This window comes from Tyto alba, unplaced genomic scaffold (genome assembly GCF_018691265.1).
Source record: "Tyto alba isolate M040663 unplaced genomic scaffold, T.alba_DEE_v4.0 Super-Scaffold_20, whole genome shotgun sequence".
In the NCBI taxonomy this organism is placed as follows: Eukaryota; Metazoa; Chordata; class Aves; order Strigiformes; family Tytonidae; genus Tyto; species Tyto alba.
In genome coordinates this window covers 6271755-6299345 of record NW_024881283.1, presented here as the reverse complement: position 1 = coordinate 6299345, position 27591 = coordinate 6271755, and the positions used below count along the sequence as shown (strand labels likewise).

Below are 27591 nucleotides of genomic sequence, written 5' to 3'. Positions count from 1 at the left end.
AGCGGGAGCGCAGACCAAGGACATTTTGGAGGCAGGGAGCACCTGAAAACCCTTAACGAGCCCTTCATTAGCGGGGCAAGAGGAGAACGAGGACCAGCCTGGCTGCATGAACACCCTTCTCCTGGAGAGTCGGGAGCAGTGGGGGAAGCATCAGCTCCCAGTCCCTCCGCACCCAGCCCCACCAGCTTCCCGCCCGGCTGCTCCCCACTGATGGGGGGAAGAGACGTGGTCACAGCTCCAGGGTCTTTTTCAGCCAAACTTTGCCCAGATGCTTTTGCAGCCCCGGCGTTCCCCTGAGCCACCGTTTCTCCGGCATTTCCAGCCACCTCCAGTGTACGTCCACCAACCTCGAGCCAAAGCCCGGAGCCCCCACTCATGCCCCCACGTTCCCGATGGAGGTTTCACCCACCGCAGCCCCCAGAGCTGGAGAAGGGCTGGATAAATTGCTCCTGGGAGGGAGAGCATCACTGCCCCGGCCCATCTGAACCAGCCGTCCCTGCGGCTCCAGGTTTATCCACGTTTGTCCCAGTGAGATGCTTTTTGGGCTCTCAGGATTTCAGCTCCCCGAGGACAAATCCAAGAACCCGCTCACCACCAAAGGCTGCAGCAGAGTTGATGCCTGCTCCCTCTGAGGATGCTTTTTGCTGCTTTCCCTGTACAGAGCACAAGGAGACTCTGCTGTTCCCCACGTCCTGCTCTCCCCTGCCAAGCCATTCACGCAGGACCAGTGTCTGGTCGCTGAAGATTTGCTGCTGTCCCTGTCCCTGCTGTCCCCTGAGGCTGCTGCCAGCATCTCCGCAGCAAGGCCCTGAGGTGCTGAGCCCTGTTGTCTCTCCTGGGACCCACTCACGGTCTCAGCAGCATGAAGTCACATTTCCTGCATCCTTGTCCTCCCACGGGCCCTTCTGCACCCCGACCACCCCGTGTCCCCCAGAGCACTCCCTGCCCTCCAGAGAGCAGCGAAGGCGACGGAGATGCCGAGCCCCTGGACAGACGTCCCCGCAGGCAGCGTGCTCCTTTCTCACCCCAGACCTTCGCATTCCCATCCCTGGCACCCGAAACTCGGGGAGAGCAGGACCAGGCGTCACGCTCCATCCCCTCCTGGCAGCCAAAACAAGGCCTGGATGAAGGAGCCAAGGACATCCAGTTGAACACCTGCAAGCCCCCAAAAGAGGGTCTGGCTGGGGGACAGATTGTGTCTTGTTGCTCAGCTCCCCACGGGACAGCTCCCGGGCTGGGAGGTGACCCGCAGGGGCTGGCCTGGGGCGGTGGGGAGGGAAAGGGGCTGGTTCATCAGTGAAGGCTCTCATCTATAAATGCAGGGAGCCCCGGTGCTGCCTCATGGCTGGGGGGGGGACGCACCATCCCCCCCCGCCGGCTCTGGGAACAGCACTAACTGCTCTGTCCTCTAACCTGGCCCCACGCTGGTGTCACATGCTGCTACTTATTTTTCCTCCTGTGTTAGCTGCGTCAGACCTAAAATCCTCTATTTTGTCTTCTTTTCTTTGCCCTTTTTTAAAACAGGTGAATTGCTCTGGCAGTGGGGGTGCAGCACCCACCCTCCTCCGGGGAAAGGAGCTGGGATCCAGCCCGGCCACACATTCAGCATCACTCAAGGGGGAGCTGGATGCTCAGACCCACCCCCCTTCCCCTTGTCCCCCCCCACCGAGGCCCTGGGCAGGGTAGGGATTTTGGGGTCCCTGCAGGATGGCATTCAGTGACTCGAGGCCAAGGAGGGAGAGCTGCCCGAATCCATCAAAGATGCTTATTTTAGAAGTGTCTTGCCCTTCCCTGCAAGCACTGCTGCCTCCCAGGCTTTGCAATGCTCTGCAGCCCCAAAACAGCTCAGAGAGGCTGGGAGAGCATCACATAGGGGTGCAGAGGGGTGTACAGCCATGCACAGGGGTGCAGACCTGTGCACAGGGGTGCAGAGCAGTGCACAGCCATGCACAGGGGTGCAGAGCAGCACACAGGGGTGCAGAGCAGTACATAGGGGTGCAGAGCAGTGCACAGCCATGCACAGGGGTGCAGAGCAGCACACAGGGGTGCAGAGCAGTGCACAGCCATGCACAGGGGTGCAGAGCAGCACGCAGGGGTGCAGAGCAGTGCACAGCCATGCAGGGGGGTGCAGAGCAGCACACAGGGGTGCAGAGCAGTGCACAGCCATGCAGGGGGGTGCAGAGCAGTGCACAGCCATGCAGGTGGGTGCAGAGCAGCACACAGGGGTGCAGAGCAGTGCACAGCCATGCAGGGGGGTGCAGACCTGTGCACAGGGGTGCAGAGCAGTGCACAGCCATGCAGGGGGGTGCAGAGCAGCACACAGGGGTGCAGAGCAGTGCACAGGGGTGCAGAGCAGTGCACAGCCATGCAGGGGGGTGCAGAGCAGCACACAGGGGTGCAGAGCAGTGCACAGCCATGCAGGGGGGTGCAGAGCAGCACACAGGGGTGCAGAGCAGCACACAGGGGTGCAGAGCAGTGCACAGCCATGCAGGGGGGTGCAGAGCAGCACACAGGGGTGCAGAGCAGTGCACAGCCATGCAGGGGGGTGCACAGCCATGCAGGGGGGTGCAGAGCGGAGCTGCAGATGGTGCCAACAGCAAGAGCAGCCCTGGGTGCTGAGCCCCGGCCCAGAAACCTGCCCCCCCCCCCCCCCCAAACTCCCCTGCCTGGATTCTGCTGCCTCCAGGGCTCAGCTGAGCTGCGTTTCCTCCCGGGGGAGTTTGGGGTCTTTGCAGTTTGGAAAACCCCAAATCTGTCCGTGCACGGACCCACCGTGCGAAGGCCAAGCTCAGGAACCGCAGCAGGGAAGGGGCTTTGCTTTTCTTTCCTTTTCCCTTGCTGGTACCCGGTGAGGCCTTTGCTTCCCAGCCACCTCCTAAAGCATCCCAGCCCCTTCCCAGGGGGAATTCTGCTCCCTCCAAGCTGGGGGGAGCTGCACATCAGCAGGTAAACACAGACAGGGATCCCTTTCCCTACCCAGCCCAGGGAACCCTGCAAGTATTTTTCCTTTTCTTATTTTTTTTTTTTTTTGCAAAGAAGTGGCAGTAATAAATACTTTTTTTCCCCTCACCTGTGCCATGCTTAGGGGGAAACGGCCTTCAGTTCTAACAATGGAAAGGTTGGTTTTTTTTTTTTTTTTTGCCTGTTTCCTGAAGTCTGCTGTCCACAGACATGTCTGCGAAGCCTCCTCAGGTGCTCTAAAAAGTTCCCATTTTTGTCCCAGACTGAAGCCGTTCCCTGCGAGTCCTGCCCTCCAACCACCCTCAGGAGGGTTGGCAGAAGCCGCTACCTCAAAGTCACACATCAAATATTCACATTTTTCCCCACATCTGAGCTACCCCTTTTTCCCAGGACTATTTCTACTCTGGGACATTCACTTGGCCTCCTCCTTCAAAAATAAACTCCTAATTTTTAACATCAAGCCGGATTTTGGTGTTACCCTTTCTGTTCCCCTCCGAAAGCTCCACAGGTCTCCCAACCAGTAAAGGAGCACAGCCAGCCAGCGACGTACAAAACTACCTATTCTTCTCTCCCCTTTCCAGTTTGGGGTGAAATGGAGCCGTTTTAGGTCCCTGGGTACACTGGGCTCCCGCCCCCACACACAGCCCTGGAGGCAGCGAGTTTCCATGGAAGTGATGCCAAGGTTGAAGGTGCTGTGGAGTAAATCCTGCAGGGAACAGGCATCAGGAGTGCGACATCCCAGCAATTCACCTGCTTTAAAAGAAGGGAAAAAAAAAAAAAAAAAAGGAGTATTTTAGCTTTCACACAGCTAAACACAAGAGGAAATTTAAGCAGCAGCACGTGACACCAGCCTGGGGCCATCCCAGGTCAGAGGGCACGGATATGACCTGTAAATAAAGTTATTTTTTTGTTACATAAAAATAATTGCAGGTACTACACCTGCATCTGAAGTATCGTGGTTTTCAAATCGCATCTTCCTGTTCCTCTCGTGTCTCTCTCCGGGTGTTGAAGACCAGAAGTGGGAACAACCTGGGTCTGACCAACAGTGAGGCTGAGCACACAAACACCTGCCAGGTACATCAGAAAAAACTTCTCTCTGGCTTTTTTTTTGTTACTCACAACTAGGATTCTCCCAAAAGACAAATTGTTTAATTTGGGCCTTTAATCAAGTCAAACTTTCCGCCCTTATTTCCTCCAGCTTTGCAAACAATGCAGGTTTTACGCTCCCTCTGGAAACACATGGGGACACCAACAAGGAATTTGCACTTTCAGCCAGCTCGGAGGCAGAGAGGCCAAAGCCATCAAAGAACGAAGAGGACAGAAATTCTTCTGGAGAAAACAAGTAAAATATACCAATAAAATGCAAATGGCCACACAACTGCTTTTGACACGAGCCCACACCCTCCCCGGGAAGCAGCCCAGGTCCTCACCCAACACAGACCGGGCTATTTGGAGCTGGGTTTTGTTTGCTTTTCAGAAGCTAGAATTAGTCCAAAACCAAAAGATTAAAAAAAAAAAACAAAAAAACCCAACGGACTTTTTGGTGCGTGCGGAGGGTGTGTGAATATTTGCCGCCCTGTGTGGGGGGAAGGCGAGGCTCACCAGGCTGATTTCCCACCCCAGGTGAGAGCAGCAGAGCTGGCAGCTGGCTGCTCCCAGATGTTTCCCAACTGTGATTTAATAATGGAGATATTTTCAACACAGCACAACTTTCCTTGACAACAACCCATTAAGTATTGACAATTAAAGCACTGTGGATTCATTTGTGGCTCTTTTATTCCCTCTGAACTGACAAAACAAGAAAACCCGGATTTTTGATTTCTTGACCTCGAGCACTTTTCCCAGGGATCATTTGGGATGCAAGTGGGTGTCTGCATTTCACACACCTGGAAGGAACCGGATAATCCCCAATTTAGCCAGGAAGTGGGAACAAATCCTGAGCGGCGAGGCCGGGCACTGCCCCCTCGCCCACGCCACGGCCGTCTTCCCACATCAAGGAGCAAAATCAACCCCCAGGGGCTGGGACCAAGCCCTGTACTGCGCCCGGAGACGGGTCACAGCACCCCGCTTCAAACCCAAGGAGAAACCAGGCTCCCCTCATTATTTTAAGGTATTAATAGAGCAGCGAGCCCCCAGGTTGCTGTGCAGAGGGGAGAGAGCGAGGTGTGTGTCCTCGCCCGGCCACGGGGCGGGCAGGGCTGAAAAGGGAGCGGCAGACAACAGTGATGCTGGACAGGATCTCACGTTTATTATTGAGAAGTGATTAATGGTGAAAAGAAAGGCAACGCCCATTCCTCATTGGCTTAACAAGAAACTGAAGAAACATATTCACTACACATTTTACAATTATTTTTTTTTTTTTTGTCCAAAATTCATTTTTCTGTAAACAAAACAAGTTTTTACCACTGTTCTTAGCTTTCAAAATCAAATTAATCCAGACTTAATCTGTAAATCTGTATAATGCACAAGAACAGAACATTTCTTAGGACTCCTAGTACTTGACTTTTGAGTAACAAAGGGTCAGAGAAAAATGAACCACCTTTAGGACACCACCTCGTGGACAATTTCTGTTCAATTCTTCTTAGGCCAAAACCCCAACTTCCTTGTAGAATTCCTCCTCTTCTTCTAGGCCAGGGGGGTGGGGTGGGGGGGCAGGGAAGAAAAAAAAAAAGTTACTCCACTTTTCATGGTGGATGTTACAACTCGGCGTTCCAAGTGCAAATGTCAAAACCAGGGGAAGGAGGCGCGAGGGGGTGGAAGGAAGGGAAGCAGCGGGGTTTAAAAATTAAGAGAAAAAAAGGCATATGCCACTTACGGACTTTAAAATCCGAAAAAACATAGTAAAAAGACAAAAAACGAAGCGTATGCTCTGAAATCACAACCAAAGCCAAAAGAAAGGGGACAGTTTTTACCTATACGCTATCTAGAAGGGATTTTTTTTTGTTGTTTTTGTTTTTTTAAGTCCTATGTCTTGTGAAATTCCAATACTTTTTTTCTTTTTTTAAACTGCAAGTTTGTAAGAGTCTTTTTGAAGTCAATGAAATTAAGAAAAAAAAGTCCTAATTCTCTGTGGGATATTTTTGCTCTTTCTTTCTCTCTCTGAAAGACAGCTGGGATGCAATCTCTGCTGCAGTCTCTGTGGGAGGAGGAATGGCCTTTTACTTGACACGGCCTTGGCGTTCCTGAAAAAGAAAAGAGAAAAACACGTTAGCTGAGAGCAATTTTAATTCACTGCTTTTGCACACCAGCATTTCAACACGTGGATCTGCGACGGAGGCCTGTCCCACATGAGCAAAGCCTGAGAAGGAGCACTTCTGTTTGCAAAGGAGGTCCTGCGACTGGGTAGAGCGCATGTGATGATGTGTTACACCGCTTAGGTCTACCAGCTCATCGTGTTTCCCCTGAAAGAGGGCTGTTGCTACCACAGCTCCGCTCCTCTTCCTCTCTCCTCGCTCACGGCAGCCTCTCCTTCAGCAGAGTTATGGGCTCTCCCCAGGACAGACATCGCCAGGCTGCTCCAAGCTAGAAGTTTAACAGCATAAAGAGGAATAGGAAAAAAGTAAAAAGACAAAAACGAGGACAAACCGAGGAAGAACTGATAAAAAAAAAAAAAAAAAAAAAAGAAAAAATGAGTCTAGGTCAGTGCTGAATTTTGCAGCTGTGGTCAGTGTGGGCTGGGAGTGGGGGTGACAAAACTCCCCACTCCTGGGCACGGAGCTGCCGCACCCCAGCTCAGCCATCGCCGGGCTGGAAACCAGCACGGGGGCAAAGCAGAGCTCTGGGTGGCTTTGGGAACAGGACTCAGGAGTGCTGGGGGGACAAGGCAGCGCCCCTGCCTCAGGGAAAGGAAAGAGGACAAAGACGACACGAGGAATGGCGGCACAGCTCTGCCTGCGTCCCGCTGCTGCCGGCGCAGGGCTGCAAGAAACCCCAGGTGTCGCACAGACCTGCAGCTTCACCTCAGCTCACATGAGCATCCAGGCAGCCTGCAGCTCAAGCCCAGGGAGTACTGACATCTGCCTCGGTCTGCAGGGCCTGAAAAAGCCCACAGCTCCCAGCAGAACACCTCACCGATAACTCTGAAACCTACTGATGGCATCTCACTTGAAAACCAACAGGTTCGCAGGGGTTTCGCACCGACTGCTGCTGCCACCCCCTTGGTGTTCATCCTCATCTCTCCTCCAGCACTGCAGGAACACACTGTCCGGACAAACATTTGCCCCAAGCTGAACAGGCAGCACAGCACCAAATACACCCAGGCACTGAGGGTTACCATATCCTCTCCATGTGCTACAGTCTCTTCTCTGTTAAGCCCAAACCCAGCAGCTTTGCCCACAAGCTGGCTTAGACTATCCCCAAAGGTTCAGAGATGCCTCCCAGCCTGTGTTCAAAGCGCCGTTTCCAGATCGTAACACCACCTCAAAAATAAAACCTGTCAGCTGCTAAAGGGCTCTTGGCTGATGCTCCCTGCTGCCTCTCAGCTGCACTTTCTCCGAGCGCAGGCAAATCCTCACAGTCTCTTGTGTGTGAAGGGCTCCCATGGTCAGTGGCAGAGCGAGTTAATCGCCACCTAAGCCGGCCCCAAGAGATGCCAAGTCCATCCGGCCTCCACAGCAAAGCAACACCCGCTGGTAGGTGCCCGCTGGCAGAGCAAGACAAGACAACGTGGGTTCTCCTTTGTGTTAATGTCTGTCACTTCGAGAGGAAGGACACCGTCAGGGCTCTGAAACCGGTATCTGGTGGTTCCAATTCAGGATCCTTCTGTGCGAGCTTGCTGCTCTGCCCAGGGCTGTGTCCCCTGACATCAGGGCAGCAGCAGAGCTGCCCACCCGCTTCCCCCTGCCCCACGTTAACTCTGTGATCAGAGGCAGTTTTCCCTTCCACCTCGGCAGCTCGCTGGCAGCCTCTGCCAGAAGCATGTGAGGTGCTTGAAAAAAAAAAAAAAACCATGTGCTCTGCCACCACTGCTAAATCCAAGGAGAGCTTGTCTCCGAGAAGCTTCCACCCCGGGCTAGCAGCATGTATAGCCATTTATTCTTAGAAACCTTCCCAAAAAGGGAGGCCACGCATCCAGTTCAAAACCATACCCCAGGCTTTGGCAGTCCCTCAGCCACACACACACGGTGACCCGAGGAGGCTTCAGCTCCAACTCCTCTGCATGAGCTGGATGGCAAAGCGAGTCCTATGTGATACCGCGCAGATTGCCTTCTGCGGAGAGGGATTAGATGAAGGCACACATTCCCTTCAAGAATATTTGCCCCACATAAATCGACTTAATTCTCCTCTTCTCTGCTAAGTCTGCCCAAATCTGTTGCAGGTGCTATTTGTTGCTAAAAACCACCACTGCACAAAAGCAAAAAAACCCTACCATGGTGGGAAGCAAAGCCAGTCTTAAACGTGAAGTAAAACAAGCGCTGCAGGGAAAGCCACAAACCAAGAGGAAGGCGCCAAGCCCTGTTCCTTCTCTGCTGCCTGGCTCAGCAGCCAGCACGTTATGTTAAACAAGGACAGATGGCAACGTGACGCATTCCTCCGGGAAGAAGCTGCAACTGCCTGAGCTAATGCCTCCGTCTTCCCGAGCGCAGACACGGGATAAGCCGGCTGCCGGGTTCAGTCGCCCTCCTCTGCGCTGGCAGCCAGGGCCAGTGTCCCGGGCCACCTGCAGTGGCCAAGGGCCTTGCTGAGCGTGTCACCCGTTAGCAGAGCACATGGACCCCGGATCAGTCGCTTCTCCTCACAGGGAAGGTGAAGCCACCCCCGAGGCCAGTCTGTGGTTAACAAGGAGCAGGACACAGGACCCAGCCTTGGTGCAAAAGTGACACACACAGTCCCCCCTCCTCAAAATCCCAGTGTGCCAGAACAGAAGGCACCACCTTCAAAAGAGGCTGGAGCAGATGTCCTCACATCCCCAAGCTAAAGAGGGGACCAAAGCTAGTATCTTAACTCCAGGGTGGATAATAGCCCAATTTTTCTCGACCCTCAAGCAGTCTTCTGTTTAAAACCTCCTGCTATTCAACCTCGAAATACCGGTGCAGAACTGCCACTCCCCTCCATCAGCGCTGCAAATGGTATCCTAAGGAGCTTGCCACAGAAAAATGCAGCATGCCATTTAACCACACCTGCCGTGGGCTTTTGGGGGCTGACTTCATCACCTCCCTCCAGCCATCCTGCCTTGCTCTCCATAAAGAACACTGCTCCAGGCACAGCCAAAGCTCTGCCCGGCTGAGGGCACTGCTGCCGGGGCTCGGTGGCAGGGAAGGAACAGCTCTGCTCTCCACTAATTTCCGTATTGATTTTCTTGCTCATCTCTGGGAGGTTCACAGCTGCTCTCCTGCAGTCTCCTCCTAAAAAAGGAGGGGTAGCCAGGGCCTGAAGGATTTTTTTACACCATCTAATCTGCCAGCCCAACTGTAGCACATCCCATCAACACATCTTGGTCCTTGGGGTGTTGTGGAGTAACAAGTGAGCACCCACACCATAGCAGAGCAGCAAACAGATCTACCAGAACACACAGCAAAGGTCAGTGGTGTTGCCAGTGTTTGTCCTTCCTGGCTCATCCTCCTCTGAAATCACGGGCTGCAGGATGGTGTAACCCACAGCCCACCCAGCTGTGGGACACCCCAGGAGAAGGCAGAGCAGCATCTGCGCGCACACACACACACACACACACACACACCAGGCTTTGCTCTGGCATACAGTCCCTGGAGAGCAAATAGATTCCATCAGAAAGTCTTTTATTCTCTTTAGCTGCACTTTCATTAGACCTGGGCCATGTCTTATTGATCCACGTGGGAGGAGCAAGAAAAAGACACCGGCTCAGACTCTCATCTCCATCTATCAAAGCCCTCAGCAACCAGAGGGGCAGGAGCACAGCAGCACTGAAATGGCTGAAGTGCAAAGTGATACACTGAGGGCCAGAAAGGCACATGCCATCGCTGAAATCAAGTGTTGACACCCACACGTCACTGTGAGCGTGCTTCGGGGCTGGCGGTGTTCAGAGGCACCGAGTGTGTGTAAGTAGGAGCCCTCTGTAATCATCCTGCTCAAGCCACTTCAACCACATCACCACTGTCCCCGGGGGGCTGCAGCAATGTCACAAGACAGGTCCTGATAATAGCAACTGAAGGAGCTGGTGCAGAAGGCTGATGAGAGATTATGTTATCTAGTCACACTGTGGGGAGCCAACAACAACAAAAGGCTCAAGAGTTTGTATCAAGAAATGATGACAATAGGTGATAACGGTGCACATTTGTTCAGAGGCTCTTACCTTGATTAACAACAAACATTCAACCTCAGTATTACTCTGGCAAAGGTAAGGATATTATTGCCACACTACAGATGGGAAAATAGAAGAGGATAATCAAAGGGAGGGCCTGGAGAAGAACCAAGAGCACGGCTGCCAGCTGTGCAGCACACAAGCCCTGGTTTATTTGGACCTGTCTGACCGGGAGCACAGTGCAGCAGCCTGAAGACATCAGGCAGGCCGGGCAGCAGTCTCAGTTTCAAACTAAGAAGGTCCTTCGAGCAAAAGGCATCACTCACCCAGTACTTGCCCACAAAGGAACAGCAGATCACCTCATCAGAGTATGGTCTATGCTACCAGTCTCACTTCCCAAAGGGCTGAGCCACCCAACAATCAAACCCTGGCCCTAGGACATACACACGCAACTCTCGCTCATCAGACACCCTGCTCAACAACCCGACTCGACACTTGCTGCAACAATACAGCCTTTTGCTGTTTGAATCCTCCTTCCAGTGCCACTGCCTGTCACGCACTGGATGCAATCCCAGCAAACAATGCAGTGGGATTTCCACGTGTCTCCGAGGCAAACGTCTGACTCGCCTTTGCAATCAGGAGTTACACCAGGTCTTTGCCTCGGATGTGCCCAGCACAGCCTTCCCAGCTGGGTCAGCTCACAGCACGGCCACAGTCGGCACAAATGATGGACGATGCATCACTTTCTTCTTATGCTCGTCTGCTCCACAAACAGCCTCAAGACCTAACCGATTTACAAACCAAACATGAGGCTTTCCTGATGTCAGCATTAAAAAGCCATCAATCAGAGTTACAGAGAAAAGCTACATCCCAGTCTGCCTCACTTAGGAAAGGGGATAAAAATCAGATGGTGATCTGGTTACAGTCAGACATCTTCATCCTATCTCCTAATTCATGTAATGGAGCTCACCACCAAGAACGAAGACAGCAGATGCACAAATAAAGTGACTCTGTCAGAGCAGGAAAGACCTTTTGTTTTTACAGATCAAAAGCTAATAGAGCAAACCTAAATATCCACACAACCCCAATAGGGGCAAACTCACAACACTGAAAAACCACAAGTCACACAGGGATGCATCTGTGCCTGGTCAGCCCCTGCAATTCAGACTTTGCCTCAGAAATGCAGAAGGCAGCAGGAAGCACCAGAGTGGCCCCGCCACCACGCTGAGCATGCATGGCCAGACAGTTAGGAAGTTCTGGTTTCCTCTCGAAACCTGAGCACACCGTGGCGCTGCTACACGCCGCTCACCTCACCAATTAGTCAGAAGGCCATGAAGTCGCAGAGAATAAATAAGGAACAATAAAATGCAATTCTTCAGGTACAGCTGTAAGCCAAAACATGCCTTAACATCAGGGAACATGAACACCGCGGTGGTCGTGCACTTTACATCAGACATTGAATTTCCACATCAGAGCAACCAGGCTGGGGCTGAGGGTGAGGAGGACACGAGGAGTGCCAGGACTTTCCCCCTGCGGTGGGTTTTACACGAGCTAGAATGTCCTAGCTGTCAGACACTGGCAGGCACGCTGCTGTTCCCCAGCATCTTTCAAGGCACCTTTAAAACTGATGCAACCAATTGCAAAGAATGAACCTCTCCTTGTTTAAACAACACATTTGATTGCAGGAATAAAGCAGCCCAATTCCCATAAGCATTTATAATTACCCTCCCATAGAGAGCCTTGTCCCACGGGGCAAAACTTGTGCAGGAAACAGAATGGCAGAAAAAGCTAAGAACATACATGAATATTTAGAGCAAAGAGCAATGCAGAGCAGCCTGGGAGGACTCCCAGTAGCATTCCATGCAAGGATGACTGGGATCCTGGTAGGGACTAGAGCTGGTCTTGATGGCTTTGGAGCACAAGCAAAATAACAAGTCCTTTCAAGTCATTAGGAAGGAAGAAAATTCTCCTTGTCTTAAACCAGGGAGTCTTTATTCTTCCCTGTCACTACAAGAGATGAGAAGCTGACCATGTTCCTTTTTGCATTTTGCCAACACGCCCCATTTGGGGAGCTCAATCTCCCCACTACATAGCAGGGCGCTTGGCTTTGACCTATCTGTCCACACCAAAATCCTCACAAAGCAGGGAAGAAAGTTAACTGTGGACAAAAATAATGGGAATGGTTAATGTGAAAGTTTAAGCAAATAACATTGAAATACTGACAGCATTTACCAGAGGCTCACTCTGAGCATCACGCCAGAGTTTTGACCTACACCAGATAGAGTAAGGTTTTTTTTTGTTTTTTTTTTTAAGCAGAGTAGTGTTCCTTCTCATTTGGGTTCACATGAAGCATGTTTCATGACTTTGGTTACCTTAAGTCATAGCTCATGCAGCAAGTATTAGCACCGGAAAATGAGTGCCATGTGATTCTTTAGAAAAAGGAAGAACCCCCGCTCTAATGTTTCAAAATCTTCACTGCTGCAGAGTTAGTAATGCCTCTGCGCTGTCCCTTGACACATTATGCAAGCGTAATGCCAAGGACTGAATGGTCTTGTGCAGAGAAAACCTGTGGAGCTTCGCTAGAATCTGTGGTTCCATATATTCATAAAAGATCTAGAAAAAGGAGTGAATAAAGTGACAAAGTTTACTGATGATACAAAGCTATTCAGGGTAATAAAAATAGCAACTGACTGAAGAAATGGAGGACTTTCTGAGAAAAAGCAACTGGACATGACAGTGAATTTGGTCCGCCTGTTTTAAGTAAATCAAATGACACATGTGGGAAAAAGCACTGTCCTAACTCTGGGGCAACAGGCTCCAAACTGACCGTTAACAATCGGAAACATGAGCTCAGGGTTACCATCTGTAACTCCAGGAAAATGCCTACCATCAAGGAAAGTAAACATCACTCAGAACAGAAGACATTGCTTCATACAAACCCAAACAGCACCTCTATCCCAAGCAGTGTGTAGCTCTGCTCCTCTCCATCTTTCTGGGCACGCAGAACTGGAAAAGGGTCAGAGAAGAACGAGAGGGATGAGCAAAGGACAGAAGTGTTTCCATCTGCAGAGCCACCATGCTCTAGCTCTCGAGCCTGGAAGAGAGATGAGTGTAAAAGCAGAGCAGGCACAGAGAGCACGTTGAAATCAACTGCTCACCACCTCTTCCAGCACAAGAACTAGGGTGCATCACATGAGGCAGACTCAAAGCAAACCAAAAGGACGTGTTTCTTTCTACAACATAAGCTGAAGAACTTGCTGCTGCAGGATCCTGAGGATGCTCAAGGAATACATCAAGATCTTGGACAAGAAGAGAAATCTTGAGCAAAGACAAAGACACATCCAGTGGGTCAAAGAAATTCCTGAGCCATAAATTGTTAAAGGCAAAGAAAACCTCCAGAGATGGATAAATATGTTCTTGTACTGTCCTTATAGGCATTTGCTCTTGTTAGTTGCACACGGAACTTTTTACTTGGAAAAAAGAGAGCGAGGATGCTCGAGCAATGTCTCTCTACATGTCCAGCAGACCTGCAGATCTTGCAGCCACAAGAGACGCAACACTAGACCACACAGACTTATGGTCTGACACACTGTAGTTCTTGTTTTTGAGGCTAAAACACCACCTCCATCCCAAATAAGGCAGAAGAAATACTTCATGCTACAAGAAAAACACACCACAATATTCTGTATTATGAAAGGACAAGAGGAGATCTATTTGCCTGCTTCTGTCAACCATGAGCTGAATTCACAAGCTCAAGGAAAAAAGCCAACACTTCCTATAGCCATTTGTGTGTACCCTCACATTTCATTGTCACTTGAAAGGGAACACAAAGCAATATTCACTGGAACACAGTTTTATATTTCAAGTTTTTTTCCTCCTTTAAATGTATCAAGATCATAGCACTCAAATCAGCTGAACCCCAAATCAGGCTGGCTTGAAACAGCCAAAAGGTTCATGGTCAGGACTTCATGATGTCTTAAGCTTGTAGATGACAATGGGAAATTCTCTGAAGTCATTTTACAGGAGATGGCATCACATTACAAACAACAGAGCTGAGAGAGCAGAGCCTTCCCTGTGTGCACTGATACACACAGAGAAGGAAACTAGTGTGGTTTCTCCTCCTCCTCCAAATAGAAACAAAAGACAGAGTTTTAGGTAGATTTTAATCTAAGTCTTCTAAACTAGTATTACATAATAAGAAATAGCTCTGCACTTAACCACAAAAAAAAATCTTAGCATTGTCCGTTTAATAAAAAAAGTTCTAGTGCTATGGAACCAGAAATGCAGTCTTGATTTCCAAGTTCCTGCTGAAGAACGGCTTACAAAATCCAAATGCTTTATTATTAACTGCTCAAATGCACTATTACATGACTTATACGTCAATTAAAAAGCCTCACACTGGGCAGCTGGTCACTGGATGGAGCTACAATCAACTCTCTATCCCAGTCATCAGCTTGGATAATGACCATCCTTGTTAACGGAGCCTTCCCTGGGTAACTTTGCTACAGTAAAAGCAGGGTGACACTGTTCTAGCTGGCAAGCGTCCAGTGCTTTGCACTGCTAAGGAATTGGTTTATTAACTCAAAGCCATACGATAGTACAATTACTACCATATACGTATAAGAACATCCAGGAAAATGAGAGGACTCTAATAATTGCTGCAAAAACAATCACACAGTACAGAACAAGAAGCTTCCTAAATGAATACCTGTCACGCAACACTTTACAGGAGACAGAAAAGAAAGCAACTTCTTTCAGGCAAAAAAAACCTGTTGTAGAATTACATTTTCATGAAGAACAAGTGAGGAACACTGTGCATGATTCTATTCTTGATGTATGGCATAGATACAAGGCTCACCTATCAATGTAATTCAGCAGTCTTCTTGGGAACCTTTTAGCAACGTCTTGTGACCTACCGCACTTCTGCACCAGACAGAAAATCCAGGGAACTGAGCAGGACCCTTGTGCTTTCGCTGAACAAAATGGCTGGCAAATACTTACCTTCTAAGGAAAACTACTTTTTCCTAGAGAAGTAGCTGTTAATAAAACTACCCCAAACACCACACCTGTGTCAGTAGCTATTAAGCTCTGTGTCAGCAAGTTACCCAGAACTCTTGAAAAGAAGCCACCACTGCTGACACCTTACATACTCCCTTCTCACCTACCAAACCCTCCACGTTGTTTCTAGGGAGTTTGTCAGCCACACACATACAATTTCAACTCAACTGCTGAAGAAAGAACAAAGTCTCTCTTTTTTTTTTTTTTTTTTAATTTTAGACATTCATTTGAAGTCATTAGTATGTTCATAATGAATGCATTTAGCATTCATAAGAAAGATCAGTTCAGTGTATTCTGCAATTTGGAGCTGAAATCACTCAGTCAAGTTGAAAATAACCTGGACAGGAGGGGGCACGAAGCTGTGCCCACACCAAGCGAGCTGGGAGCAAGTTCACAAGAACAGCATGTGAAATAAGCTCCCCTTGCTCAAGGCCATACCTGCAAGAGTTGCAAAACCTCCTCACTGCGTACAACCCACATTGTGTCTGGCCCAATGACTAGAGAAGAACAGCTCCAAATTCCATTACCAGTCCTCAAAAAACAATTTTAAAAAGAGCATCTCGACAGCTCCTTAAACCAACAAGTCAACTTTAAACATATTTTATAACATTGCATTTTATTATTTTATAATATTAACAAAATACTACATTAAAATTTTAAAGACTGATAAGAAGATATTAACAGTGAGAGGCAAAACTATGAGGCAAGTGCAAGAAGCTTATTCTTCCACCACTCAACTATCACTTTACTTGCACTGAAATGGCTCTCAGCTGCTCGTGTTTTAGGGATGAGGAAATAAAGTCCCCTGTCTTACAGCAGAAAACAAGGATTAGAGCACCAGCCAGATCCAAGCCCTCCCCTCCACTTTTCTCCTATCTTTAAACAAAGCTAGAACACAACCAAAAATACATGAGAATGTTGTTAAGAGCTTAGTAGTGCTGGCTTAAAAATATCATAAGCACAAAGCACTCATGTCAAGAAACGGGTACCAAGCTACTAGAATAAGCAGTATGGTTTCCATTTCCTCTATTACTGGGCAAATACACGAGCATGGACACAAATGTACAGGACTTAGAAGGCCTGGAAATAAGCTGAGAGAAACTGTGTGTGTTGCCAAACAGCAGAGGGTATTTGCAGCAAGGAAATTCTGTCCTAGTGCATCAATCAATTAACTTCACTATGGCCAGGATTTGGAGCAGAAAGAGCAAATAGCCTTGGGATCGTGAGATGAAAGGAACTGTGCGAGTGCAAGCTGTGTTCCCTTGCTGTCACAGGAAACAGTTGGCTTTGCCTGGATATGCAATATCCAGGAACTGAATATTATAGTCAGAAACACTGTCCTGTTGGATACAGTAAAGCCAAAGCAAATGCAGCACTAGCCAGGAAAACTGCAACAGTGGGAGAGGGAAGTGCTAGCCCACCCTGTAGGAAATAGGCTCTCTTCTCCCCTCTGAGATTACAAATTAGGAAGAAAAGAGTTTTGCAAAATACATCAGAAAGCATTTCATTTTTACATCAACCATGAAACAGTCTGTTAGTTTCAAATAGGCTCATATAACACCACTTGGTTTTCCTTTAAATCATATCTTCTAAGGGGGGGCAGTGACACTTGCCTCTATTAATACTCCTTAAACCAGCAGACGGTGTCAGCTGAGACACAAAGCAGCACATCTCTGGAAATAATAGCTCCAATCTGGCAAATCATGTCCTTCTGTTTCGAGGCCGGTATACCTCAGCATGAAAAAGCCCACAGAAACCCACCCCATCCTGCACAGCTCATCCTGACTCAACACCCACCAAAGTCCCAACGCCAAGTGTCTCTTATCAGCCACAAACCGGACAGCTGAGCTACTCTGGCCCTGGAAGGGACAGGACAGGACCAGTTCTCATGGGATAGCCTTCCTAGAATCCCTGGAACCTGCAAGCAGCCAAGTACTCCAACCCTGGGCAAGGTAATGGGAGAAAGAAACAAAATAAACTTTCCTTGGAGTTGACATTCATTGCTTTTCCAGAAAACACAAGCTGCTAACCTTTCACACGCAGGCAGATCACTATCTAAGGTCTTTACACTGAGGTGACTGCAACATTCCTAGAAATACAAGTGTATTACTATGGGCTACGGATTTTTGTCGTCGTTGCTTTGGGTTTTTAAAACAAAGATAGAACAATTCTAACAGAGAAGAAGTTGGTGGCAAGCTCTTCCATAAAAGCACCTGTCATGTGTTTCAGCGAGTCCTGAACTGCTTCAGGGAGGATTGCACTGGGAGTCAGCTTCATCATTTTGGGTCAGGAGAACACCCAAACCTTTTAAAAAAAGTGGATTAGTAGAGCAAAGGAAGACACTTGAAAGAAGTTGAGATTAGTCTCTGAGGACAAGATGGGCACAGGCAACAGAAAAGGACAGGCAAGAGCATGACTTCAGCATTTTCAACACTGAACTGTCTACTCCCCTTCACCAGCCAACGGGAATAGCACGAACACTAAGCAAAGCATTTTTCATATGACTTCTTGGAACTATTTTAGGGAATTCTGAAGAAGTGACTAACGGTGAGAAGTATAAAAGAGTATTTAAGAGTTCCCTGACTTTCACAAGAACTCGTCCATCTGCTGCAAGCAGGAATCAAACTGCTCATCAGACAAAGGTTTAGGCAAGTTGAAGCCAAGTGAAACAATTGCAGCTTGCTGGAAGTTCAAAACAAGCCAAACCTCGAGACATTTAAGCTTCAAGAAAGAGTAATGCAGAACATTAACATATCCCTGCCATCCAAAGACTGGTGGCAAAGACAAAGAGCTCATAGCAGTGGGATTTCCCCGACACAAAAGCAGCTTGACAGACCGCAGGCAGGGAGCTGCACCACCAGCTGCTGCCAGAGCAGAATTTTAACTTGACTCAACTCTGGTTTCTGATCTATTTTTTAATCCAGGTGATTACCTGAGATGCTTCAAGGCAGACATAGCATGACTTGGGTTTTTTTTGCTGCCCACAGTCCCAGAGTAACCATCAGCATTCACTCTGGGAAAAAAAAAAATAACCAACCGCCCTTGAGCAAAAATGATTGCTTCTCAATGAAACCATGAGAGAGCAGTTACAGAAACCTCAACCATCTTCAAGGCTGCGTCAGCGAGCAGGCGAGGAGGTCAAACTGCTGCTGAAAGAAAGACCAAGTCACTTCCTCCATGCCGGATGTTACAGGGCAGTGGCCCTGAGCAGGCAACAAAGAGTGAGTCAATGGTAAAAGCAAACACCAACTGTATATCTACAAGGCTCCCTCCTTGCCTATGAATTCCAGAGACGTATGACTAACATCCCCTTCAAAGAATAAGCGTTCTCCTAATCAACTGCTGCTGCACTGAGTGCCACACTGAATCAACTCAAACATCAGTTAGAAAGGAGGCGCTGGGCACCGAACGTCCGTCAGCTACCGTTCCTGCTTCTGACCCTCGTATGCTAGCGTGTCTCAGAAATTGAAGAAAACAGCAGAAGAGACTTCAAAATGCAATTGGAAAGATGAGTAAAGGCGGTTTACAGTTTTAAGACAATTGCTAAGCCACATTTTTCATATCTTACTGGTTTTCAGACATTACAGACCACTTGCAGACACAGCAGCTTTCCAGCAGAAGAGATCATCCGTCTGTCCAGTTTTCCTCCAGCCTTCCCCACTCTGTTGCTCTTCCTTCTGCTTGCCACCTGCTTACATTCACCCGGCATTAACTCTTCTCCTCCGGCAACATTTCCCCCGCTCCCTTGCATTCTCCCACTGTGCCAAGGTCTGCTCCTCTCACGCCGCAAACTGTTGCTCCCTCCAATCAGATCTGGAGCATGAGAGAAGTCCCACTTCCTAAGATGTCCTGCACAGACTAGATTTCTGATCGCATTCAAAACCCCAGTCAGTAGAGGAGAAATCACCACTTCAGTACAGGCTGGACACCAAGCGGAACAATTTTAGGATGTGAAGTCAAAATATTCAGGTTCTCACAAAAATCAAGTTTACACCCCCACACCTTGCAATGTATTCCTCCCTTACAGATTCTCTTCAAGCACTGTTAAGCGCTAGGGTATCAGTTGCAGAATGTGACCACCTTTGTGTATGGATGGTGCTATTTATACAGACAACGCTTCAAGTAAAATATATATAAAAAATTTAAAACTGCATTCACTGTCATGGTGAGCAGTTGCAGCTCCTGATTCTGTTCTTCAGCTGTTGGGTGGAAAATTCCCCATTGCTGAAACTAAAGAGATTGTCAGAAGACTTGGCAAACTACCAGAAAGCTGTGCTAATGCTAATTTGTAATTACTGTTTTGATCAAATCCAAGCAAGACCCCTATTGTGGGGAAGGTCAGCCACAGGTGACTTCAACACAGCTGTACCCAAGTACGATTCAAGGCCCACTAGTCACCAAATTTTGGGCAGAATTTTCAATTAGCAATCCTCCCATTAACGAATCAATGATGACAGCAGGCTCCGAGCTAATGGACCCAAGCAGCAAGCACAGCTCACGTGCCACACTGCCGGGCAGTGCCCATGCAGGCAACAGCCCACGGGCTTCCAATACAGCCAAGCTCGCTGCCAAGAGGAACAGAATGACCCGCTCCGTGTCCACTGGCTAGAGACAAGTAGTCACAGACTTAAATTGCAGCGAGGGAGATTTAGGCTGGGCATTAGACAAAGCCCTCTAACAGGAAGGATAATTAAGCGTAGGAATAGATTGCCTGGGGAGGGACAGGAACTGCCATTCCTGAAGGTTTTACAAGTGGTGGGAAACATCTGTCACGCTGACCCCACTTTGGGTAGGGGGTGGATTAGGCGGCTGTTCAAAGACCCGGCTCCGTTTTCTAACAGCTCCCCAAACCCCCCACTGATCTCCTACTTTAAACTGTTCTGGTCCAGGAGCTGACAATAGCACAGAAATAAATTTTGTTTAGAATACAGCACTCAGGGAAGGCTGAGGTTTAAAGTGACCGAAGGGCAGCCGATTGCAGGCAGGGGCTGGGGAAGCCTCCTCACACTGCTCTGCCGGGGCGCTGGCACCCATTTCCACCCCAAACAGGGGCTGCCATTTGGGTAGCGGGTTCCACGTGCGAGCACGCAGCTAGCCAAAAAGCAGACTGATGCCCACCAAGCTTGCTCACAAGACCGTGCCTTCAGGCCCCGGATTTAGTCCAGCACAAGACAGCCCTCCATCTCCTGCCCCGCAGGACTTTGCCGAGACAGACAAACAAGTTACCTTTTAACATTTTCCTCCTCCTCTTGGCGTTTCTCATAGTGTGAGAAGTCATCGAAGATGGAGGTGGTGTGCTTGTAGGTGGCAATGATTTTCAACACCTGCTTAGCCTTTTCCAGAGGCACCTCCTGAGTGTCCCTGGAGTTGGTCACTGGTTTATTCTCGTTGTTCTCTAGGCGGATGTGCCGCAGCTGGCTGTTGGGAACGTCCTTCACAAAAATCCACCTGACATCAAAACGTCCCTTCCACTTGTCCTGGGACCACACACCCGCACACGTGTTATAGTCCACAGCAGATTTCATTTCTGCTACTCCGCAGAAGTGACCACTACCGTTGACACTGAACAGTAAGTAAACAGGGCCCTTCCCGTTCATGGAGCGATAGGCGGCATCCAGTCTCTTGTTGCCGTGCTCTGTACTGCACCAGATGTTATATTTAATGGAACGGTGGATATCGTCCTCAGAGTAACTCTTAATGATGAAAACCCGGCCGTGTTTTGGGTTCCAGTCAAAATCCTTGGGGTTGTAGTTGTTGATGGATCTCAACTTCTCCAAGACCGGGTGGGGCTCCGAAGGAGCAGAACCAGAACTGGCCTGAGACTGTCCCACTCCGTTACCGTCCACTCCGTTTTGACCGAACCCGTTGCCACGATTACGAGGGGCAACCCAGCGGGTGGGCTGAGCCGCTTGCTGCGGCACGGGCAGCTGGGCCGGCTGCGGCGGCGGCGGGGGCAGCGGCTGGGGCTGCTGCCCGCTTGAAGCCTGTGCCACCGGTGGGCTGTTGTTGATCTGCTGACCCACGGGCTGGGGGGACACCTGGGCTGGCTGCTGACCGATATTCTGAACTAAGGCCTGCGACGGGGCTTTTGCCACCGGCCCCTTGTTATCCCAAGTTCCAATATCCATGTTATGTTTTATTGGAGGCGGTGGAAGACTTGAACCTGCAATGCCATTCTTGGTCTTCAGCTTGGGCTGCTGCTTCGCTGGTTTGCTAGCGATGTCAGCCCAGGAGGTCGGCTTTGGAGGAGCGATAGTAGCTGGAGGCAAACTGTTAGATGCCACGATATTACTGGTGATGGACCCGCTACCAACAGCTGAACCAACGACTTTGGGGACGCTGCTTGCAACGTCTGTGCTGCCCAGCTTCAGAGCTGCCATCCCTTGGTCGATGGTGTTCATGCCAGGAGCCTTGTTCAGAGTCTCGTTAGCGAAGGCAGACTGCCCGTCGATCATGGCTCCACCCAGCGAGCTAGGGGCATAGGCGTAATTGCTACTATAGCCAGAGCTTTGAGTGGATTGTCCCTGAGAACTGTTATTCCCCCAAGCCGAAAAGTCAATCCCACTTGGAAAGAAGTTAAAGCCGTGCTGCCCGAGAAATGGAGTGCTGCCAAGGGCCCCTGGCTGCCCGAACATCGCGTCTGGGAGGAAGTGAGGCTCCCCGTTGCTCAGCTGTCCGTAAGAAGTTAGGTAGGGCATCGGTGGGTCACCCCCCGTAGACCAGGCAGCTTCGCCTAAGGAGTAGGAGAATCCAATGGAGGGACTGTAGTAGTTTGGTAAGTAGGAATCAGACATTGCAGTGTATGCATTGTTCTGAAAAAAAAAAAAAAAAAAACCAAAAAATAAGCACTCAATAGTTAGAATGAGTTGAACAAATTCCAAGGGACCAGGAATAAAAGCCATCTTAGACTTCCCGTGCCCCACCCCTCCCTACCTTAGGGCTGGGCAGATAAACAGGCCCGGCCTTGAAACACCTCCTTTGTTAGCAGTGCTCTAAAAACTGTTTCACTGCCAGGAAGATTAAACACAAAGGCTCAGCAAGCTTCCCATGCTGAGATGGGAGCGCACCGTGCTCCTGATGCATGATGTGTGACCGGACACCGGACTGCCTCAGAGCTGCTGCTCAGGCTAGAAAAACAGTATCTTATCTAGCATCCAAATTTTATCTTCTACTTTTTGTAGCTACTACCAAAGAGGGCTTTTCTTGCCTGTGTAACATACTTATCAGCCCTTACTCTGCTGTTTGAGGGAGGCTTTGAGAGAAGGATGCAGAGAGAAGTGGAATATGGAGGAAAAAGGTCCACTGGAAGTGCACTGCCAAATTAATGAATCGCCCTAATTGCCTTCCTTAAACTTATTAACCATGAAAATAGCTTTACCCCTGCAATTTCAAGTTTCAGAGCTCATAAAATTCCAAGAACTTGCAAACAAATAGGGATTTAAAGCCTACCCCTCAAAACACAAACTGCTCCAGTGCTGTGGGCACATACTAAAAAAATACCTGAAAATGGGGAGGAATCAGTAGGGTTTCAATAGGAGCCTTTTATAGCACGGTGACAGCAGCAGCACAAGAAAGCAGGCTTCAAATTCAGAGAGGAAAAAAAGCTGCTCCATGCCTTGGTCTCTCTTTTAACATCCAAGTAGCCTTTAGGTTATGAAAACGAATGCCTAATTTTACAATTAGGGAACTCTCAGACATCACCAAGATTTGCTTACATGAAAAACATCTGTCATTTTGCATTCAAACCAACACCCCCTCTGGGGAGCGGTTAAAGCCATGCTAATGGACATTATCATCCAGTAATTTGAACCTGTGTGCAGACAGCCTCGTGCTATACAGCCGCTTACATGCCAACCCAATGCAGATGAGATGAAAGTCAGGTTCAGTTCCCATTTAAAAGCTTGGCTTGCAGCAGGCTCTACTCCATTTTTCGTTGAATCATGTTTTCACGTGCCAAGTGCAGCTCCCGAAGGACTTCACGCCATATTGAAATCTATGGAGGCTCTCAAGATGGCTCTGGCATCCTCCAGAAATCAGTGGTTTGCCTCTCCGCCTTCCACTGAGTTAAAGGAAAGCAACAGGTCTGGGGCTAACCCAGCCCCAACTTTACAACAATTAACAGGAATTATTTAACATAATGTGTTCAGAGACAAGGTTTGTTTTGTTGTATAAAACACTAAAAAGCTTTCCATGGTACTTCATGCTCTGAATGCATGAAAACTCAGAGACACCTTTCTCTCCAGCCTTTCCATCTTCCCAAAGAAGGGATTCCAAAAGCAAATTAGTAACAAAACCCACTCTTACCCAGGGTACAGTTTTACTAATTGAGGAACTTAGTTCTGCTAGACTCAAACCAATTAACTGCCTTTAGGGCTCAATCTATCCAAAGCATGAATACTGACACTGACTAATTTGTAAGGCAAATGAAGGAACTTAAAAAAAAAAAAAAAAATTATTTTGAACCAGCAAAGTCTCTTCAAAAGATAATCCCCTCAATTATAAGAGTAACAGTATACTCTGTTGGAAATCAGCTTTGATGAAACATAAACATGCTGGCCCATACTTATAACCTGAGCCCAGCAGGCAGACTAGCATCTTCCTCTCCGCAGGCTTCTCCCTCCAAGCCACGAAGCACATCACTGTCGGATTAAAACCTTTCCCTTTGTCACCTCAAAATATTTTCTTACATGTCATTATATGTTTAACTTCATGAGATATTTTAACATAGTCTATATGAAGCTATTACTCGTATTCACCAGCTACACTTGTGTAGTAAGGAGGGAGCACAGGAGTTAAGCAGCAGCTGAGCACTGCCAGCTCAAAGCAGATTTAAGACAGGCTCGCTGCTGCTCACTACCTGAATGTCTAGAACTCACTTTGCTATCACACACGCCACCTCGCTCTGCTACCCTGCACTCGCACAACTGACACAGTTACTGATTAGTATGCAAATAAAACTTCACTGGCTTTAAATTCTCTCCCATGACTAAGACTTTTTGTACAGTTATTTCCTCAAATTCACCATTTCTGTTCACCTCAGACTAGAATTAGGCTTTAAGCTTATTTATTGCGGCTGTAGAGCTTTTGTTTTTAAAACTGTTGAAGAATCACTTACTGTGTACCTGAACTTTAAAATACATAGTAACCTAATTTACTAGGCTGACAAGCTAGTAGCAGTCACACTTGAAACAGCAGCTCCTCAATGAAGAGCCATGAAACTTTACAACGTGGTTACCTCATGCTTGTGTGGAGAGCTTAGAAAGCAATTTCAGAAGCCACTCACATTACTCTGCAGCAGTGGGCTGCATTTAGCTCATTTTTCAGAGCCGTATCTGTAACTCCCTTTCCCATGCTCAAAGAGACGTGCACTCTTTGACACCCTTGTGTTTCTGAGCCTGGCTGGTTGGCTCAGCAGAACCACAGCCCTCTCCAGCCTAGATCCTAGGGTTTTGTTTTCTATTATATAGTGTCAAAACACAGATGAGAGCTGACCAGCAACATAGCACGGTGAGAAACTGAGATAAAGTGGCCCTAAAGTTTAATTCAAAGTTAACATGGCGTTTTACCTCGCTCCTGCTGACTTTCTAGAGCAACAGCTCTGTTCCACTTCCTGGGGCGTGCTCCCATCACTTCCTTATTTTTAAAACGTATTTTTACCAGTGTGACACACTCAAAAAGAAACTAAATATTCAGAAGTTTTTCATCAAACATGCAAAGTAAGGTAAAATATCACGTTGCTTCTAACATTACAGTAACCTTAATTCTTTTTCGCCGATTTAAATGAAGCTACACATCGCAGGAAATATGTCCACATTCAGAAGGAAGCTGGAAAGTGGTGATGTTAGTTTCCGGGATGGAAAAACCTCATCATTAAGTGACAGCTACTGGGAAAGCAGATAATTTTATTCAAGACCTGTGAAGGTAATCACACTCTCTCATCCCAAGCAGGTCAAATTTAGGCTTGTACCTTTTTCGGGAGCTGAATGGAGTAAGCTATAGGCAAGCTGAATTCTGAAGATTATGAACAGCTAACGGGACTTTGAGGAATATTTAGCCTCACATCTTTAGCATGAACTAGGAAAATACTTCTTGAAAATTTAGCAGAAACCTATTCCTGTGTTTCAATAAAAGATGCATCACCATTATATGAAAAAAATAAATATAACAACTAGTAAAAACGATCCAAAAAATACAGAAAGGGAAAACAAAAACAGCTTATTTTTACTAATCACAACTTGAGAGGAGAGAGAAGCCAAGAGAATGGACTGGTCCAGTGCTGCTACAGATGTTTATCTGTAATGCTTACTTGTACCATCTAATCAGCTGCACTCCATCTGCTATGTGTCACACTCCTACTGCTCATTAAGAAAAACAAACAAAAACAGTTAACAGTGAAGTTAATCTTAAACAGAAAGTTAAAAGGAAAAGTATCTGGAAGTCTGACTTTCAGGAGCTGATCACAAGCTCCCTGGCTCGGCTGCTAACTAAAGTTCTCAAAAAGTCTTTACAGCCTTTATCACATGTGTGTTCTGTGGGATTTTTGGTGAAAAATTGAGAAAACCCCATGACACGCATTTTCAGTTTACATGGCAGAGAGATAAGAATGTTGATAGTATCCTCCAAAAGCCCTCAGAGCCTAACTGCTTCGTGTCAAGCAATTTCACAACGCAGTGTAGCGCATCTCCTCGTATGGTGGCAAGAGGCAGAAACCAGCAAGGAAACAAGGTCATAACAGTAAAACTGAAAGAGCAGAAATGATAACTTCAAGACAGTTACGTTGAAAAAAAAAAAGAGCTGAGTGCCAATTGTAGGAAGCCTTTACACTCTCACAAAGTTGTTAAAACCTTTATATGTCACCCAACCCAATCTACTGGCATTCAGCACTTTCTGCCTGGAGAAATGCATGTATGCAGTGACATATTACGGTCAGGAAGCTGGCAAACATCAAAACGCAATCAGTGGAGATGGGGAAATGCAAGGATGCCAAATTCACCCTCCCTAGAAGAGAGCAGCAGGAAGCCACCAGGCTCTTGGTGCTTCCTGCAGGTTAGCAGGCACGCTTACTCACCGGTCGGGCCTGGGGACTCAAGTAGGGTTCAAAGTCATCATCATTTAACCCATCCTTCTGATGCACAGATCCGTTTTGCACTAAAGAAGAGATGTACAGCATTAGAAAGAACTTGGCCGATAAAGTCTAATATTTAAATACTTAAAAGCATTTAAAGATAAACCTCACAATATAACTATTTGCTGCTGGTTGTGATATACCACGCTTATGGCCCGACAAAGCGTGGACAGACACTTCACCACCGCACCAACACTCCTTAACCACAAACTTTCCCCAGCCCCACAAACGACGATGGGCTTCGCAACCCACGGCTTGTTTTCCTCCCTAAGGAGCAGAGCCCTGAAGCCATGCCCAGCAAATTTCGGAGCCGACCCTCTTCGGTGGGCACGCTCCCCAAAAGGCTCAACGCCCCCCCCCCCCCCCCCCCCATCATTTCGCAGCCCTCCCCGCCGCCCCCCCCGCGCTCTCACCTTTGTTGCCTTGGCCCTTGGGTCTCTGGCGCGGCGGCGCGGCGTGGAAAGAGAGAAGGAGAGCGGTGAGTCAGGGAGGGGGCGAAGCGGCCCCGGAGCGGGCGGGGAGCCCGGCGAGGCCCTGCCCGGCCCCGGGGGGGGGGGGGGGGGGGGAGGCCCGGCCGCGCCGCAGCACAATGAGGCGCGGCCCGGAGCTGGGGGGGCGGGGGAGAAGGCCCGGCCCGCGGCCCCGCCGCTAGGCCCCGAGCCGCGGCCTCGCCTAGCGGGCCAGGCCCGACGGCGGGAAGCGGGGCGGGGGGGGGGGAGGAAGGCCGGGCGGCGGGGTTCCTACCTGCTCCAGGAGGCTGCTGGCCGACATGGCTCCGCGGCGGGGCTGCTGGCGGGGCGGGGCGGCGGCGGCGGCGGCGGCTTTGTCCGGGCGCGGGCGCGGCGCGGCTGCCTGGCGGACTCCGACTCGCCCGCGGCGGCTGCCTGGCTGGGGCGACGCTCTAGCCACCACCCCCCCACCCCCCCCCCCCCCTCCCCGCCTCGCCGCGCCTCTCCTTCCGGCCCGCGTCTATGGCCCAGGCCCGCCGCCTCGCGCCCACACACACACGCGCGCGCGCGCGCTTCCCCGGGCGTCACGCGGCACCGCGCGCGCGCCCCGCGCTCCCAGGCACAATGGCGGGAGGAGGGGGCGGGGGAGGGCGCGGTGCATGACGGGCCAGCGGAGGACCGACGGCAGCGGCGCCCCCTCTCGGCCGGGCGCGGCGCTGTGTGGGGGGGCGCTCTTAAAGGGCCAGGCGCTCCGACGGCACAGCTGCGCTTTTCCACACACA

General features: G+C 49.2%; 1 protein-coding gene and 1 long non-coding RNA gene across 2 annotated transcripts; one reads left to right on the top strand and one right to left on the bottom strand.

The window, feature by feature from the left end:
* Window positions 1-2663: 2663 nt before the first annotated feature.
* LOC116964141 lies at window positions 2664-5651 on the top strand. Its single transcript, XR_004408584.2, has 2 exons — window positions 2664-4035; window positions 4160-5651. It is a non-coding gene; the product is annotated as an uncharacterized LOC116964141 (long non-coding RNA).
* Window positions 5188-27298, bottom strand: YTHDF2 (YTH N6-methyladenosine RNA binding protein 2). The gene is made up of 5 exons (XM_042793714.1): window positions 27105-27298; window positions 26774-26798; window positions 26304-26383; window positions 20463-22047; window positions 5188-6145 (listed from the first exon to the last, which is right to left on the bottom strand). The coding sequence occupies exons 1-5, from the start codon at window positions 27129-27131 to the stop codon at window positions 6120-6122; spliced, it is 1743 nt and encodes a 580-aa protein (XP_042649648.1). The 5' UTR covers window positions 27132-27298; the 3' UTR covers window positions 5188-6119.
* Window positions 27299-27591: the final 293 nt, after the last annotated feature.